We start from the raw sequence: 19,498 nt of genomic DNA on the forward strand, positions 1-19,498 counted from the left end.
TCGTCGATCCGGTGACTGCTGGAGCCGAAATCAAAGAAAGAAGAGGAAGGAACCGTAGAGGAAAGGAGAGAGAGAGAGAGACTGCGGCCGAATTTCTGCGATTAAAATCAGTTTAGGGCTATTTATACTATGGGATTCATCGACGAGCCACATCACCTCTTCAATGAGTCCTGTAGAAAGTTCATCAACGAACCTGCACCCTCGTCGACGAATTTTAGACTTCCAAAAATCCTCTCTCAGCATCTTCTCATCAATGAAACGGGACCTCGTCGACAAGATCCTAAAGAACCCTCATCGACGAAACCCTTGTGTTTGTCGACGAGGCCTGGGGAAATTTCTTGGAATTATTACCTCCAAAATGCAATGTCGTCGACGAAGTCAGCTGCCTACTTATGTTACTGTTTCAATTTCTCTCTCTCTTTATTATTTAAATACAATTATTTTTCGAGTCGTTACAGTATAGTTAAAAAAATAGGCACACAAACACGTGGAGAGGGAGGTACCCTGTACAATTTCTCCTAACTTCTTCTTCAATTGGGAAGGTTACTTTTTTATACGCTAATCAGCATATTGGCTCGGTAGGAAGCACTCTTATTACATGTATTACATTAATAAGAATGCCTAAGTAGCTAAATGATTAATTCAAAAGTTCCCTATTGGATACGAAAGAGTTGTGAAAAAATATTTAATCAATAGAGAAATATAAAATTTGAGTCTGATCATTCTGACTTTGAATGAAAATTTTCCTTCACAATTAGATGTACAGATACTCTTATGTTGCGTTTGGGAGTATGTACTTTGGATCTTAGATTTGGGTTTGGGAGAATTTTGGACAAATTTTAATACAACTTTGTATTAATATCTTATCCAAATTCAATACAAATCCAAATCCAAGGCCTCTCCAAACATGAGGTTAAAGTTATTTCACAATCCATGAGTTAGAAAGTTTAGTAGTAATATCTCATCTTTTTTCTTCTTGTTTCCTCCTCAAATGGAGGTACTTTGGTAGTCAATGTCCCTGGCCATGCAGTTACTTCAGTTATTTCTTAAACTTAGTACTCTGCAACAAAATTAATGAAACATACAAATTTTTAAAAAGAGTTAAAAATAAAAATTTTAGGTTGAAATGATATTTTTTTAAAAAAAATATAATATATAATTTATTTATTGTTAGTGTACTTGCAATAATTGTAACGACCCGAATAAAAATGGTATTTAAATAATAAAAGAAAGGGGAAATGGAAACTGGAAACAGAAGGAAGCAGTCGACGACATTGAACTTTGGAAAGAATAACGGAAAAGGGGATCAATAGGGCTTCGTCGATGAATCCCCCGTATTTTTCGACGAAGGCTTAAGAGAATTCGTCGACGAACACAAGGGACTCGTCGGCGAGAAAATACCGAGAGGGGTTTTTGAGCCGACTGAATTTCGTTGACGAGGAGTGGATTTCGTCGACGAAATTTGTGAAGGACTCGTCGACGAAGGACGGGCTCGTCGACGAATTCCGCTGTCCTATAAATATGAAAAATCTGGATTTAACTTCCTAATTAAGCTATTCTTCTTCTCTCTCTCTCTCCCCTTCGGTTCTCCCTTTTTCTTTCGTCACTTTCTAACCAGATCTTCACCAGATCGACAATCTAAAGTCACCACGACGCTCCTGGGGAAGTTCTCTCCAAATCTGCCGGAGCGGATCGTTGGTGAAAGCTAGTTGGAAATCATCTCAGAATTGAGGTAAGGCTTTTTAAGCCATATTTGGTCTTGCGCTAGTTATAAGAAATGTTGTGCGCATGAAAATACTAAAGTTTAATACTGAGAGTTTTCAGTTTCAGGGTATTGGTTAGGGAATCCCTCAGGTGTTAGACTTGAATACTTTCGGGTAAAAACTTTCTACTCAATATTTGGGTTTTTGAAAGTTGAGGAAAGTATTATATGCTTAGAAATACTGAACTTTAATACTAGGAATTTCCATGTTCAAGGTGTTGAGTTGGGAACCTTACGGGTGCAGGGAAAATTTTCTTAGGGGCTTTACAGGAATCAGGTAAGGGGATAAACTAAGTTAGTTTGTTTTAAGAAAATGTATGTATATATATTTAGCATCTGATTTGCGGAAAATGTATATATATATATATATATATATATATATATATTTATATATATGTTCTATATTTGCAAAATACTGTGAAAATGATTGTATGATCGAATATGTGAAAATCCGTTTGTGTGGCATGAGTATAAAATGTTGTGAAATACTGTTTTCTATGAATGTGGATGATATGGATTTTTATGATGGAAAACCGGCGTACGAGCCAAGATTTTTACATGTTTTACCGGTGTACGGGCCGTGTTATGTGACTGTGATTTGCCAACGTACGGGTTGTGCTATGATTTGCCGGCGTGCGGGTCATGCTATATAACTGTGATTTGCCAGCGTACGGGTTGTGCTATGATTTTCTGGCATACGGGCCATACTATGTGGATGTAATTTTCCAGCATACGGGCTGTGCTATGATTTACCGGCGTACGGGTCGAGCTATGATAAAATGTGTAGTACTGGCATACGGGCCGATGATTTTCATGAAATACGTGTATGTGCAAATTGATATGATTGGTTTGGTAATTAATGATATGAGATATTTATGTATCACGATTTTAGTATATGTATATGATATCAGAACCTGGTTGGCTTGGTTTAGGCTAGCACTTACACGGTACCGTTGCTATGTGTTCATGGTTTTCTTGATCATGATATCTGTATTGTTAGCTTTACCGTGATCCCAAGAGGGGGGGTGAATTGGTATTTTTAAAATTTAACCCCTAGGTGTTCCTTCTAATAGCAATATGTTCACAATCCTATGGTCAATCTAATGCGAATAATGTAAATATATTAGAAATTAAATGAAGCAGTTTAATTAATCGCACAAGCACCAGAAAGCAGTAAATAAAAGGTGACACGCAGATATGTTATTGAGGTTCGGCCAACTGCCTACGCCCTCGCCTTGGCTAACCAGCACAAGGATTATCACACTAACTTGCTCACTTGAACGGGTGGAGCGGCACCTATACAAACTAGGTCAAATTATCACAGGGCTAACCTCAACCTTTACACCAATCCTTACCAGGCTGGATTACCGCCCCCTCAGGCCACGCTTGGAATCTCTCAGATATACAATCAGAAGGTACAATAAATGGGTGTTTTCATGTAAAACAAATTTGTACCACAAATGCGCACAATATTACATACACCACAGATGATTTAATAATGTAAGCTCAATGTGGTCTTAGTAGTTTAACTCTCAAAGATGTATTCTATCAATGTAGTGAGTACGTGAGAGTATCAATAATAATCTGTGTATCTCAAAATATTCAATCAAACATGTCTACACATAACACCAAGCAAGTCTCAAGAATATCAATCAGAGAATATCTCAATCACACAAATGTGTATATGCTTGGATAGCAAAATAGATAATCTTTGTTTTCGGCAAATGATATATATACTTGTATAAATATTACCACAAAGATTAGTGTAGCAAGTACAAATATCTTTTCACAAATAGTTCAATAAATTCCACAAGATATTTGAGTAAGCTTGAAATATGTTTTTGCAAACTAAAAACAAATACAAACTTCCAAAGATATTGCAATGATAATGCAACACTCGGAAGTTTACCACAAGTCTTCTTAGGGTAGGCTTATTAGCAAAGCCTCCTAAGAAAACTTAGGTTATGCTCTCGAGAGAAAAATCGATTCAACCACTTCAAACAATGAGAGCAAAACCTTTTAGAATATACACTCAAAGCACTTACAAATGATTTTGAACTTGAAGAAGTAAGCTAGAGTGTTTGTAAGAAAGGTATGAGCAATACGAATCAAAAGGAGTATTTTTGCTTGAGAGAGAAATCTTTAATCCTTTTTCGCTAATCACTCTTTAATTTTCCCAAATGAAACAGTATATATAGACATACCAAAATATTTGACCTCTGGGGACCTATTAGGGATTGTTGGAAAAGTTTAATGATACTTAAACCAATATAACCCTGTTTAACATTATTAACCGCGGTAAAAAAATAGGAGCAACCCGAGAGGTCCGGTCGACCATAAATGTTTCGGTCAACTAGGATTCAAATGGTTCGGTCGACCAGGGGACATTTGAACTGAAAGGCTCGGTCGACCGGAGAGGGAGATTTTCCAAACTTCCGAGGTTTGGTCGACCTGGCCTTTTTGAACTGTATGGTTAGGTCGACCGGACCGCAGGGAATTCTCCTGAGGACCCTCCGGTCGACCAGGTCATTGGAGTACAAAAGTGGTCGGTCGACCGGGAGGTCAAAATGTTGACTCCCAGGTGGTTTGGTCGACTGGGATCAAATGAACTGTAGGGTCTCGGTCGACCAAGACTTTGGTCAACGGTTGACCTAGGTATGGTTCGGTCGACTAGGCCAAAAATGAACTGATTTGGCCGGTTGATCGAAAGTGCACCAAGTGTGCATTTCGGTCCCGTCTTGGCAAAATCAAGCCCTATTTAAGTGCCTAACAATCATATGTATACATGTGTGTGTCCTAGGGTCACTTGGGTCCAAAATAGAGACACCGAAAAAGTCCAGTGTCGGTCGACCGAAGGGTACACCCTAAGGTTATACTAAAGTGATTTTGCATTATGATTTGTTTTGAGCTTACAAGATAAACCATGCATGTGATGTGTATGCTTATTACAAACCGAATACCCTAATTACTATTACAGACAAATATCACTAAAGATTATTACAATTAAGAGCATGAGTTTGTCTTCAAGCTTTGAGCTTTCACGTGCCATTGATGATATACTAATATGAACCTGCACATGAACTAGATATTTATTAAATACAAGAGTATTTGTCATTATCAAAACCAGGGCGTGACCTATAAAGTCAATGTGTATTAACGCCGCTGTACGGAGTGGTGTGAGATTGGATGGTCGTTGTGGTTATTTTTCAAGAAGTGTGCTGTTATCGCCCTTGGTGTACGGACCAGGTCTGGTAGACCCATCGGACTTACATACTAGACTATTGACTTGGTAGTAGTCAATCAACCATTATCGGGTCCCGCCTTCGGGCCACACAACCCAATAATGTGGGGGTAATACATGACAACAGCCAGCTAACCTACCAGAGATGTTTTTATGTTATTATTATTATGATATGAGATGAGAAGTATTTATGAAAATGCAATATGTTCTGCCATATTTTGATATACATATGTTTTCCGACTTGATATACAGTACTAAATATGATATGTAAGGTATATGTAGAACACGGAATACTCATGTTGCCACACACTGGTATTAGTTTATTTCCCTTACTGAGAGGTGTCTCACCTCTAAATTTTATCAACTTTTCAAGAGCCCCAGACGGGAAAGCGGGAAAAGCCCCGCAGGTTTAGTGTTGTTTATCTGCCCTCTGTGAAGGATAAGTTTTGTAGGGACAGTTAGCTTTTGGGGAAATGTCCCTAGATATGATTTTTGGGATGTATATACTGAGATACAGTGATTGTAGTAACTCTGGTGTTGTAATGCATGTTATGATGAGATGTATATGATTATATGCTTTCTACTGCTTAGGCTTCTGCTATATATATACTCTGTTATATCGCTGGTACCCACGGGTCCAGGTAGATGGTGACCTGGTGAGCTGGAATGTATGACGTTGTTATTATTATAAAAAAAATAATATGTGGAAATGAGCAGGTCTTGACAATAATAATAATAATAATAATAATAATAATAATAATAAGACTTTTAAATTCGATTCTCATAATCTTATAAAAATTACAATACTTAAGTAAATAAATTTGAAGTGTCAAACCAATCTAAAAAATGTCATTGAAGTCAATTACAAACTACAAATGTTAGGTACATTTCGTACTAATTATCAATTCTGACATAATGTTAATGCTCAATAGTTTGTACATTAGTCATTTGCCCAAACCAATTTATAGTTGAATAAAACAAATACATCATTTCGAAATGAAGTTAAAGAAGCACAACTTGTTCAAAAATTAATAATATAACGATCGAACAAAACTAAAGAAACTCCATGACATTCAATTGGAAAAGGAAAGGTGTCCAATGATAATCAATTGAAATAGCAAAAGGTTTAAGGACATTTAGATAAGATTTAATATGTTTGGACATAATAAGAATTAACTTTTAAAATAAAGATTATTAAAAAATAGTATCACTTAGCTAGGACTACAAATTTCTACCTTTTAAGAGTAGTTAATTTATGCTCCTATCTAGCCAGGGAGAAATTCAATCACAACCAAAAGATATCAAAACATTCATGGCGAATCTGAAAAATGTTTTCAGGTGCTAACAAAGATATAAATAATAGAAAAGTTTTCCTATTTAATTAAGGAAAAATTGATCAAGACCCTTTGATCATGATTATAATTATAGTGGCATTGACAATGACAATAATAACAATAAGGATCATCCCTCATTGCTTTTAAGGGCTTATTTTTAAAGATAAATTAATGGTGTTTGATCATCATCGTATCCTCCCTTGTGCCAATTAAGATTTATTCAAATTATGCATGTCCTCACACTCCTCTCTCTCTACTTCCCAGTCAAATTAAAACTGACCATTTGCACCTGTGCACCGCAAGCCCTTTAACTACTTGCAATGGATTCTCCCCTGCGCTGCGGGTTTCCATTTCCACCAAAGTATCAAAAACTCCAAGGTAAGCTCTGGTCGACGAAGGCAGAGGGCACAAGGCATGGCATAGTAGACTAAATGGGTAATATCTATATATGGTACGTAGTTGCATGTTATTAATGAGTTTAAATTTGCCTACATAGCCAGCTTGGCGTGGACCAACATAGTTTCTCTCTCTCTCTCTCTCTCTCTCTCTCTCTCTCTATATGTACATTGCATGTATGTACGTCTCCTCCTATTCTTCTTTTTCTTCTTCTTCTTCCTCATTGTACACGAAACAAAGTCATTTCTTCTTCTTCTTCTTCTTCTTCTTCTTCCTCATTGAACACGAAACAAAGTCATCAACCAAAACATGCAACAAGTGAAAGAAGGAAAAGCATCTGAATTTATATAAAAAGAGGTTCACAATGATATCCTCTTGGTACTAGACTAGCTTGCTAGGGCGAGTGCAGTAGTCTCCAAGCAATTCAGATAATTATTTGTTTTGACTGCGGGTCGAACCTTATTGTTTTTCATCTAATGAAATGTGTGTCGTGGTATTAAAACTTAAACTTATATAGTCAAATATCTCCATAGCGCATGCATGCTCCATGTAAAATTGCATTAATTAGTACAACAGCACTGAAAACACAAGCGTTGACTAGGAGGTAATAGACCAGGCCGGTCAGCCTAAAAACCAAAAATTCCTACCAACCACGGCCTTAAATTGAAGAGATAGAGGACTAGGAGGAGAGATGCAGCTTAACTGGCATATGGATGGCATTGGGCTACGAGCCGGCCGGCTGGTCAGCCTCTTTTCTTCCTCCCCCCTCCCCTTTTTCTTTCTTAGTTTTCTTTAGTCGTTAATTTCTTTGTTGATCTGTCTGCCCCATGCATGTGCATGAAGGGATGGAAGCAGAGGCATATATGCATGTTGGGATGCTTTCGATCAATTTCCTCTATCACTTTTTGACTTGGGAGCCAAGTTGGTCGATCATCATGGCCGCAGCTTTTTACAAAATCTATAATATACAGAGCAAAAGGACAATGCAATCGGTGACTCGCCAACTGGGAGTCGTCACTGCGTGCCGCTGATGGATGGATTAGTAATTTTGAGCCCCGCAATTAATATATTCCCAAGTGTGAATGGAAACTAAAGTGAAAAACGGAAAGAAGTGTTTTGCCCTTTTGGATTTGTGGGGGTAGAAATCATCATTGCTGAGCATCAGCATCAGCATTAGCATCATTCCTGTGGGATTTGCACCAGCCTGTGTTCACACATTGGCTGCTCATCGGTAAAACGACTACCCAGATCATTAATTAATTCTTGTTATTAATTTTTAGGATTATGTTTCCTGTTCACATTTGATCCAGAATACGAACCAAGATTTCCCCCAAGAATCTCTGCCTTCTGGGAATATTAAATGCATACATTTACACATATTTATGAATAAAAATAGTACCACTTCAAATGAGAAATTATATACACCTGTAATATGTGACAAATTAAAATATATGACAAATTAATCCTACATTCATTAATATATAAGAGAGATCCATTTCTAATTAGTGTATAATTAACAAAATAGGTACATAGAAAATTAATATATAATTTTCTCACTTCAAAGTGCAAGGCGGCTCACTTCAATGCATACATATTATAAATACAATTTATGGTTGTGTATACGAAAATGGCGTCACTTCAAATGATGCCTAACGAGGGAGGACTTTTAATGAGTGGGAGCATTATTGCTTGTGTTTTAAGATCTTTATTACAATATTAATACTTAGAAACACTCATTATCGCATGTTTTTATAACATCAATTTAGTTAGCAGTACTTAATTAAGATGAATAAACACAGTATCAAATAATGCTATTACACAAATTTCAAAATTTATGAGTAGATACATCTTTCTAAGCATTGCCCGCACAACAAAGATTAAAATAAATTTAAAATATGTCATAATAGTCTAGTATGGGAAAGTGCCATAGACGACGATTCATTTTCAATACAATATTTAATACTTTTTATTTTTAGCTTTTTGAAATTTCTAAAAAATGATAAAATGTAACTTTTAAAATATTTAAGTTGGACCTTCACACTCTTACTTTAGGTGTGTGTCACCTACTACTATCACTCTGAATTCGAGTGACTTTAAATATTTAAAAAAAAAAAAAAACTCAACACTACACCTACTATATATCAATGAATATTTTCAAATCCGGAGGTGGAGCAATTGTCCTTTGCTTATTAGGTTGTACCTTACTTCGTTCATGACTAAAACATAAACATAGAATGGTGTCAATATCACAATATCAAAGCAACCACACATTAGTAAAGGATAAAATTAAAACATAATCTTAATGTGCATTTAAAGCTAAAAATAAATCTACTGTGTAGGAGGACATGAGCCTGTCCATTCATAGAAAGTCGAGGGAGACTTTGCTTATAAGATCAGAGCTTACCTTAACCACATGAGACACCTAAAAAGACAAAAGCATGAGGCATGCAAGTCAAAGAACAATACCTTGCATAAGTGAGAAAACAACTCTCGACATCTATGTAATTGGTATCATCTACAAAATTGTTATTAAATTATGAGATAAAGGATAAAAATCGACTGTAAATCCTCCCTTGATTAGACAAATCACAATGGTGTATAAAAGGAGAGATTAGAAATCTTATGTCAGTTGAGTCTAAGCAAACTTTGACTTGTAATGACATAACTCACTCCATTCACATAAGAGACTTTTGAAAGACAAACGGCGAAACCTGTGAATTAAACAGACAATACCTTGTACAGACTATAAAACTTTTGACATGAAAACTTTGAATAACCTTCAATACAACTAAAAATATTGCTTCTAATTCTCTAAAGCCAATGGGGGTGCCACAAAGAATTCTCTTCTTCGCAAGGGTGTAGAGGATTATTCTCTACGCACATGTTTGTATAAAACAAATTCTATCAGCATCACCATCACTAATCTTGAGTAGCTAAAATAAATATTGCTTCTAATTATATAAAAAGGGAATAAGCCACATAAAATTCTCTTCTTGGAGACTATCCTTTACACACATTGCATGCTAGATATAGAACAATTTATATAAACCACATAACCATCACATTAATGGAATACTTATATCTAATTTGAACAGCCATAACAAACTCTTTTTGTATGAACATATATATAAATAAAAAATAAAATTAATCATTTCCAATCCCTCAAAAGAAGAGTGTTCTTAATTGGCTACATAAGAAATGGTGTCTTCAACCAAGTTTGTTTAGCTTCTTATGCTCACGTACAACTTCTTGTCTTATGTACATTGGGTCAATAATGATCATGTAAATACTAATATAAATTTTATTCCCTTAGAACAATATTGTCCTAGACAATTCATGAAATGACTCTTTAATCATATTGTTATTTTCATGTATTATTGTTAAATTTGCATAGAAAACTCTTTAGAAAAAGGTGAGTGGTCATTATCTTGCAAAACTCAAATTATTCTAAACATGTCTCCCTTACCAAATTCACAACAATGCAGAAGTACATGAACAAATAAATTACTTTGCTTAATTTGTATTTGATGCTTGTAAACTTGTTTGTGAAATCATATTTTGCTTTCTAGTTATGTCGAATAGTAATTTACTTTCTATTAACTAGTTATAAGTAGTGTCGCATACATTCACACATTTCATTCAAAGAAATCATTATTAATTCGATTTAAAAATGACTTTGACCTCCTTCCTAATCCCCCATCTCAAATATAATAAATAATATCTAGGCTTGTGAAAATAATATAAACATCACCAAGAACAAAAATACAAATAAATAGTCTGAGGGGAAGAATCATTATATATATATTGCCTTAACCACATCCCGAAAACATGAAATAAAATTTAAAAATATTTTCGACATTTCACATACAAATGCTTGAAAAGTAAATACAAGATGATATTTTTGTATTTTTTTTTTTGAAAAATATATTTTTCAAGGTGAGAACAAATGCTAGACGCCGCATTTTGAATGGACCAACAAATTCTGCTAATGAAGAAATAAAGACCCAAAGCCAGTAACCCTTTTCTATTTCAATAAATCAACCAATTCAACTCTTCACCATTAACCAATTACAAATACAGGATAAAGACCCAGTATGATATAAAAGCAGGAAGAAGAGAAAGAAAAAGGATGAGGGGAAGAACCAATCTCTTCTAAAAAGTACAGTTATCCAGAACAAGATGGGTGCTTCCGTGTCCTGATTCAGTAAAGCCCTTCGTCAAATTTCTTGCACTTTAATGCTTCAATGGAATCTAACCATCCCTTTTGCCAAACTAGTTCAGGAAGCAGAGAGAAGGATAGATAGATGTTTCACATATTTGCAGGAAGAAAAGAGGTAGAAGATTTCCTCATTTGTTTTAGGATTCTCCACAAACGGATCCAGAATCCTCCCAGTGCTGGACTTGCTTTAGAATGGTGCCATTTCTTCCCTCACCAACACCTGTTTAGACTAGGCTTTGACATAGCTTCCAATAAATAATTGTTAGTACCTGCAGCCTGCAAATAATTCCCATCACCCAATTTCTTTCCCTCGTAACCAAATTGGCTTCAAGCTTGGACAGGTAAAAGAAGAATAGGACCTTCTGAAAATTGGACGAGCGCTTGCTGCACAAAAAGAAAACAATGCCAGCTTGAGATGGATACATGCGCGCACGTGTGCAGCCGCACACGCACAGATACTAAGTCGAGATGGGGGCAGAGATAGAACAAATATATGGATTAAAAACAATATATGATTTAAAATAGTATAGGCATCTTTCCTCTTCAGGTTTGAATGTTTAATTTCCTCGCAATTGTCTTAGCTTCATTTTAAGCCAACTAACATGACTTGATCCGCTATGTCATTGAATAACAAGAAGACTGAATCCAAGCTCTCACATAGACTCACCAATTGAAGAATAACAACAAAACTTGTCCCCCATCAAAATTACCCAGGTGTATTTTTTTACATATTTGGGGAGGGGGAGGAGGGGGGGTGCGCACTAAGAAATGAATATGGGAGCTAAACCTATTTGAAAAAGAAAAGAAATGGTCAACACAACTGCATCAATACAACGTAGACACTGATATTCAAATCTCTCATAATTAGACACAATAATTCAATTAAAAAAATTGGGAGGAAGCTGAGGCCCTAGCCAGGAAAGTGAAATAAAACAAGAATTAAACTATTTTAGATTCTTACACTATTTCATATTTTAGTTTCACCCCAAAATTGCTGTTGCTCTGCTTGGCAACATATGTGCAAACACATGGTATAACAAAGGCAAGTCCAATCCAATAAAGAACAAGGCCCAAGCATGAAAGCAAGTTGATTTATTGATACAACAAAAAGAAAAAGTACCAAATTAGCTTTACTTTCATCATTTTGTACCAATCAACTTGCGACAAACAGCAAACTCAAGTGTGCCTTGAGCCCACACTGTCTCTACCTTTTTTCCACAAGAATACAAAACATGCTAGATAATCCTAGTAAACACACTAAACCAGACCCTTGCAGCATACACCGATCACCCATTTTGCATGGAATAAAATCATAAGGAAGCCGGGGGGAGGGAGGGCATGGATCATATATTCTCTCTAACCTACATCATCTACCCTATCTTGCAAACAGAGAGTTGAATTACAGGATTTTGTTTTTTTTGGGGTCTTGGATTCAATGCACAGTATTACGTAAACAAAAACCATGGAAATAATTGTTATTTGAGTAATTGAAGAGGCATGCTACTCGCAAGCAACCAAAAAAGGAAAAAAAAGAAAAGAAAAAAGAAACATCAATGCTCAATGCAGGATGCTTATATCCAACCAACCAACCATCAGAAATACATAAGCATGTGAGAATTACACAACAAATGCAGCAGCAAAAATTAACAACAATAAATTTAAGTTAACAGCTGATGAACCTTCAATTCAGTAGAGTCGCAGAACACTTCTTGCAATGGAATGCGAGTTATTTGGGCGATTTTTGCCAGATGCACTTCTCCGGCTGCCCCTCAGCGGTGTCAAGTAGAACCTCAAGAGTCCATTCTCAACATTGTTAGGAGAATACCGGGCGCTCCGGTTCCGCTCCAGGACAAACTCATCCTTCCTCTTCTTGCCATGCCCATTTGTCTCCAAGCTGCTTTTCCTCACACCCCCAAATGATCCACCAATGTTATACAAATTCCTGGAGCTAACACTGCTGTTGCTCCTAAACACTTTCTTGTTGAAGGCCCCTCTGGCTTCCCCATTGCCTTCCCTCCGAAATTCCTGCCAAGACTCCGATAGTGACCTCTCAACCCCATTTATCCTGCTAAACCTGTCTTCATCATCATCCTTGCCCCCACTTCGTCGATATATCAGACCCCAAATGTTCCATGCCTTCCACCGGCGGGACTTCTTTGATCCTTTCCGGTCACCATTTCCGATCACCACTGACGCAGCATCTCTGAAACCCATTTCAAAGCTTTCGGAACAGTCATCTCTGAGAGAGTTCGAGTTTGAATCCCTAAAATCTCTGTCTGCCCCCAACAACTTTGGTCCCTGTAAGTAATCCATGGTCGCCGGCGATACCTTGGCATTTGAAACTGACTTCATCTCATCAATTTCAGCCACAACCGCCGCAGCTGTCTTCCTTATGGAACTTGACCGATCAAGACTCTTCCTACGCCGGGAGGACGAATCGGAGTAGTAATCCCTTGTCTGGGCCGACCCACCTGGTACCGTCTCATCCTCATTGATGCAGTTCATTGGTGCTTCAACCGGAATTTGATTATCAGTTCTCGAAACATGCACAGGAGCATCCTCAACGACAGATACCATTGGAGGGAGACGGGGAAGAGTCCTTCCGACCAAATACCCGTCCCAAGAAGCCCGAGGCTCGTCGAAAGAGTATCGCGGATCATCGAACGATATTCGGGCGGCATCGAGCGAGAACCTCGCCGCATCAAGCGAGAATCTTGGATCTGTATCGCAAGATCGCCGGCCATACCCGTAATCGGCGATTTCGGACTGTGTGTCCCGGTACTGGCGCCCTAACGGCTTCTCGACTGGCAGTGTAGCAGACCCACTGACACTTCCTTGCTTCTTAAGCTTCTGCTTTCGCCTCCATTTCTGCAATTTCTTACTAAACACCGACGCCGCTGACCAGAAGCTCCCCGCAATCTCTTTGAAATCTCTCCCCGCAGGCTTCTTGCTCTGAGAATCGAGATCTATGTGATCCTTCATAGTCTTCAAATCTTCTTCCTGCTGCTCTTCTTCCTCTTCTTCCTCTTCCTCCTCCTCTTCTTCTTCAACAATTTCTTGTACTCTTTCCTCCACAACCGCCTCCCTCACATTTGGCACCTCCTCAGAAACCCTAATTTCATCAGTGTCGTCCTCGTCCTCCTCTTGGTCCTCATTTTCGTTCTCGTTTTCGTCCTCCTCTTTGGACTCGAACACAGGACCCGCGACGGACGAAGAACCAATGTTCCTCGTCTCGACCTCAATGTCTCCACCCCAAGGTTCCTTCTTCGAAGCCTTGCGCTCGTCGTCTTGGCTAAAGAGGGACCAGAGAGTGTTCCGAACTCTAACGTCACAAGACTTTCTCTGCGGCTCGACGACACCGGAGAATCCCTCGCCCTTGGAGGCCGAGAACGACTTCGTCCTCCGAAGCTCAGCGAAGAACGAAGACGAGGGCTTGTTGCTGGTACTGTTACGGTGTGCACTATTACTGTTACTCCTGTCTCCCAAGCCCAATCCTCCGCCGCCGCCGGAGGACCCGCCCTTGAAAATGGCCTTCAGGGCGGCGGCGGTGGCAGACGAGGAATTACCGGCGCCGGCAGACTTGCGAAGGACCAATGACTGATCTAGGCCGGCGAGGCGCTCGCAGAGGCAGGAAGGGCAGAAGCCGGTGAAGTGCTCATCGGGGTGGCGGTCGCAGCTGAAGGAGGACCGTGGCGGCTGGGGCTGGGGCGGTTGCAGTTGCGCCGGAGGGGGCGGTGCTTCGGCGGTGGGATTCATTACCGGCTGCGTGAAGCTCCTCTGCTCATGTTAGAACATTGTAGGCCGTGTGAGATAGAGAATGGAAACTGAGAATGAAGGTTTTAGAGTGTGAATGTAAATGTGCTTCACTGCGCGTGCGGAAACTGCTCTTGGTTCCAACGGACGCAGTGAAAGAGAGAGAAAGAGAGAAAGCGAGCGAGCGAGCGAACACAAGAACACAAGAAAATCTCCTGGAATTAGAAAACCGCTCGTCACCTTCCCACTTCCTCTCTCTCTCTCTCTCTCTCTCTCTCTCTCTCTCTACTTTTCTTTTTTTATTTTTTATTTTATTTTTCTTTCTTTTTCCCGTTGATGATGCTTCCTGCTCTTGGGGCTCTCAATGTCGAAAAGACGGTACTGCCCTCGCAGTTGAACCCCGCTTTCGGTTTTAATCCCTGGGTAGGCAGCTGCTTGGCAAACAGGGGAAATTGGAAGGAGGGTATTTCCTCTTCCATTTTCTTTTTCTCATGGTTTCTTTCCTTGTTTCTTTTTATAATTTTCTTTTGGAGGATGGAGAGCTTTCGATTTTCAAAGATTCCTGTCGAGAGAAAAAAGCAAAAGCAAATCACGCCATGACCTCTCTCTCTCTCTCTCTCTCTCTCTCTCATATTTCGCTTTCTTTCTTTTTCTTCCTTTTCCTTTTCCCTGTTTGGGTTCTTTTTGTTTTGGTCATTCTTTCTTCTTTTCTTTTTTTCCGTCAAAATGGTTTCCTCCATTGTTGTATAGTTTTCCCACTTTGGATTTATTATGTACCCAAACCTGAACCCCTGAGGGGATGTTTGCACCAGGACAAACACGGGCAGGGCCAGTGGGGGTCACGCAGCAGACCACCATCAGGAGGTCCCATCTCATTCCGGCCTCAATACGCCGTCGCTTTACATCATCCCAACTGCTTCTAAAATGAGGTTATCTCCACTGTCCCCAGTACGCATTCTTCCGATCCCCTGCAAAATCCTTTTCCCATGTTTGGTGCAAATGGGATTTCTATTCCATGGTCCGGCTTCTCTTTCGCTCCATGCCCGCTGTACTAAGTTGAAGACAATTTTCCCCCCACTTATACCATACGTCCTTTTCCCAACCTACCTTCAATCTTCACTCTAATTACGAAAAACTCCATTTATTTTTCTTTTCTATTTTTTAAATAATTACAAATATTAATGTTATTTATTTAAGTGGAAAATGATAAAGCTATTATTCCAACATATTAGTCTCCTGTTTAAAGGGGCTCGGATAAATTTTTTTATAAAAAATTATTCATTTTAAATACATAGGTGAGTTAAAATTTTTCTTTTACCCAAGAGATCTTAAACTCAAATTTATATTATATAGTATCAAAATCTATTGAAATTTGATCAATTTCACCCAAATCTAAAATTCAAAATTCATGCTCCCAAAAGAATTCTTTATGTCAATTAATATAATTGAATTAAGAAGTGAAGGTTGAAGGGAAAAAAATATGATAAAATTTAAAGATAACTTGATGAAGATGATGGTTTGGCAATAGGTGATAGTATACTCAAATACCCTTTGGACTATTATGAATAATTATACTAAGAACATGGTGTTGTTTGTGGCTCTTATACTTTGTTTGTTGGTCTAACAAGACTTACGACTCTTATTTTGATGATAACAAATCAAAGGAATTTAACATGTTTTGGTTCAAATGGTGATGTTTCAAGAAACAAATCTTAAAAGTTCAAGATCAAGTAATCTCAAGAGTACCTTAAAAAGTCTACATCAAATGATCACAAGAACGCATTGAAAGCTTACATCGAAAACAAGTTCTAACAACTTGAAATTTCTGCTATATTTCTTTTTCCATATAAAAATTATCATATTAACTCTGATACTAATGCATACTAATAAAATTAAAGCCCACCCGGACCCATAGGTACCAGGGATATACCTGTCTATACATACATATCGTATATGCAGCAGAAACTATAATTTACACAACCGTAAATATATACAATACTAGAGTTCTACTATGTCTATAAATACACAAATATTCATCCCCAAAGAAAACCATAATATCCTAGGGACATATCTCTAAAAAATCCATCCTGAACAGACCCCACGACTTACCCTTCAGACAAGGTAGTATAAAATAATCTCCACTGCCTCGGAGCTCGGTTCGCTCTTCTATTCGAGTTTCCTGAAATATTTATTGTAACAACTTGCCTATTTTACCATAAAATTTTTTTTATAACATACGTAATGATTCCCATAATATACTAAACTGACATAATTATGATCAACCTGGACCCATGGATACTAGGGATATACCTGTCATACATCTCTGATACCTAAGCAGCGGAAAACATAAATTACATACGTACCTTCCAACAGTTACAATACCACAGTACTACTAATATATCAAATATATATCCCAAAAGACCAAAAAGATAAATCTAGGATTATAATCCAAAAACCATCTGACCCTAACTCAGTAACTCACCCTCCCACCGGGGTAGTATAAACTACCTTTACTGACACGGAGCTCAATTCGCCTATCTAGCTGGATTTCCTGAAATGTTTTGTAAGTTGGGGTGAGACACCTCTCAGTAAGGGAAATAAACTAACACTAGTGTGTGACAACATGAGTATTTTCGTACTATACATATAAACAGTATAATAAGCATATTTGGTAAAAATCTGTCTGTAGCAAAACTGAGTAAAACATGATTTGTCATATCATAATAAGACATACTAGATTTATGTATATAAAAATCATCTTGTATAATTGTACAATACTGAAATAACACTCAGGATGGATAGTTAGCTAATGTCATGTCTTACCCCCACATGACTAAGTTGTGCAGCTCAAAGGTGGGACCTAACAATGGCTGGTCGACCATGCTAGATCAATCATAAGCCTGTAAGTATGATGGGCCTGCCCCTCCTGGTCCCAGATTGCCAAGGGAACATCTCCACTCTACACTGAAGCCACATCGACTGCCATCTCCCACACTACTGGTCATGTGGTAGCATTATCATAATTCTGAACATATAATTACGGTACCGTGCTCCTAAAATTAAACTAAACCATACCATCTGGGTTTTAATAACATATAATATATTTCATATACTGAACATAACTCTTTCATATTTCATAATAATATCTAACATGATAATATTTCATGAATTCTGTCTTATTATACATGATTATGACATCTGCACCAACATGAATTACAACATCTGCGCCAACATAACATGACATGAATCACGACATCTACGCTGACATATCATAATATACTAATCATGATTTCTCTGTACTAATAAACATTATATTCATAAAATCATGGTTCCTATTGTAAGAACCCGAACCGTGATAAGGGGTTTATATATATAAAGAGAGGGACATTTTGGAAAAAGGGCAGATTCGTCGACGAAGCTGGATTTTGTCGACGAAGCCTTTGTTCTTCTCGTCGATGAAATTCAGAGACTTGTTGACAAAGAGAAACCGAGGAGTTTCGGAAAATGGGAATATCTAGATTCGTCGACGAGGCCACAAATTTGTCGACGAAGGTTGTGTAAATTTGTCGACAAGGACACCATTTCGTTGATGAAATTGCCCGGGTCAAAGGGCTATAAAAGGAAATTCTCATTACTTCTTCATTAAGAAACTTAGATTTTATCTCTCTCTCTCTCTCTCTCTAAAACTCTCCCTACTCTCTCTCTCTCTCTCTCTCTAGATTTCTTTGCCGGTTGTTGACCGAATTGGAAATCTAAAGTTACCACAAGGATCGTGGAAGAATTCTCTACAACTTCTACGGATCGGAATCTCATTTCGGAGATTTTCGGGTTTTGGCGAAAAATCGAGGTAAGACTCGGTTTTCAATTCTGATCTAATAGTTTTGTAGGTATCAGTCTTGTGAGTATATTTTGTACTGTGACTTGTAGGTTTTGGAACTCGGTTCGCTGTTTAGGGACCTTGGAGTTCGAGACTTGTGATACGGGGTTAAGGTAAAGGGAACTATGTTTATATTAGTTATTTTTGAAATCAGATTCGGTGGAACTGTGGTCCACGGTCTCGTGTGTGTTTTCGCTACTCATTTGGGGGGATTTAACAGGGAAAACTATGGGTTTTTCATTATTAAAGTTTTGGAAAAAAGGGGGCGACGGATTGAATCCTTGGTTTTGATGAAAACCTATGTATATTGATTTATACTGCATGATTGGGATGGTCGTGCCTTGACTTATTTAAACTGTATTTTTTTGAAAAACCATGATTTAAATTACCAAATGGGTGTGGTTTGTTTGGTTTTATGAGCATGCATGTGTGTGTGATATGTTGAATTGCTAGTAGGAACTGGGTTCTGAAATTGTTCCAAGTACTGAGAGTGTCCGGCTCTATATCCGAGAGCATGTGTTTATCGCCTGCCACGTAGGTAAGAGTGTCCGGCTCTATATTTGAGGGCGTGAGCCTATACCAACAGATCAGGACAAAGGGTGTGGATCCACCAGTTAGTGCCGGTACGATGCCATGTGAGTTGGGGACTAGCCATGTGCCGGTGGCGCCGTGCTTTGCAGGTTGGCTGAGCTAAAGCCGGATGTCGCAGACCAGCTTTGGGCCGAAGGGTGTGACGACACCGGGTTGCTGATCATGTGTGTGTGTGTGTGTGTGTGTATACACTGTGTGAACTAGTACTGGATTGCATTCAACTGCGTGTATGTTGTATCATGATAACACTCAAATGCCACACACCGATATAACTTGTGTTCTTCCTTATTGAGAGTTGTCTCACCCCTACTGTATGTACATTTTT

At 38.2% G+C, this 19,498-nt stretch overlaps 1 protein-coding gene across 1 annotated transcript; it reads right to left on the minus strand.

Annotated features, from left to right (window-relative positions):
- Positions 1–10,730: 10,730 nt before the first annotated feature.
- Positions 10,731–15,376, minus strand: LOC131168442 (protein OCTOPUS). The gene is made up of 2 exons (XM_058127870.1): positions 12,632–15,376; positions 10,731–11,336 (listed from the first exon to the last, which is right to left on the minus strand). Exon 1 carries the CDS (start codon positions 14,706–14,708, stop codon positions 12,639–12,641), a length of 2,070 nt encoding a protein of 689 aa, XP_057983853.1. The 5' UTR covers positions 14,709–15,376; the 3' UTR covers positions 10,731–11,336; positions 12,632–12,638.
- Between the last annotated feature and the right edge of the window lie 4,122 nt (positions 15,377–19,498).

This window comes from Malania oleifera, chromosome 11 (genome assembly GCF_029873635.1).
Source record: "Malania oleifera isolate guangnan ecotype guangnan chromosome 11, ASM2987363v1, whole genome shotgun sequence".
NCBI classification, from domain to species: Eukaryota; Viridiplantae; Streptophyta; class Magnoliopsida; order Santalales; family Ximeniaceae; genus Malania; species Malania oleifera.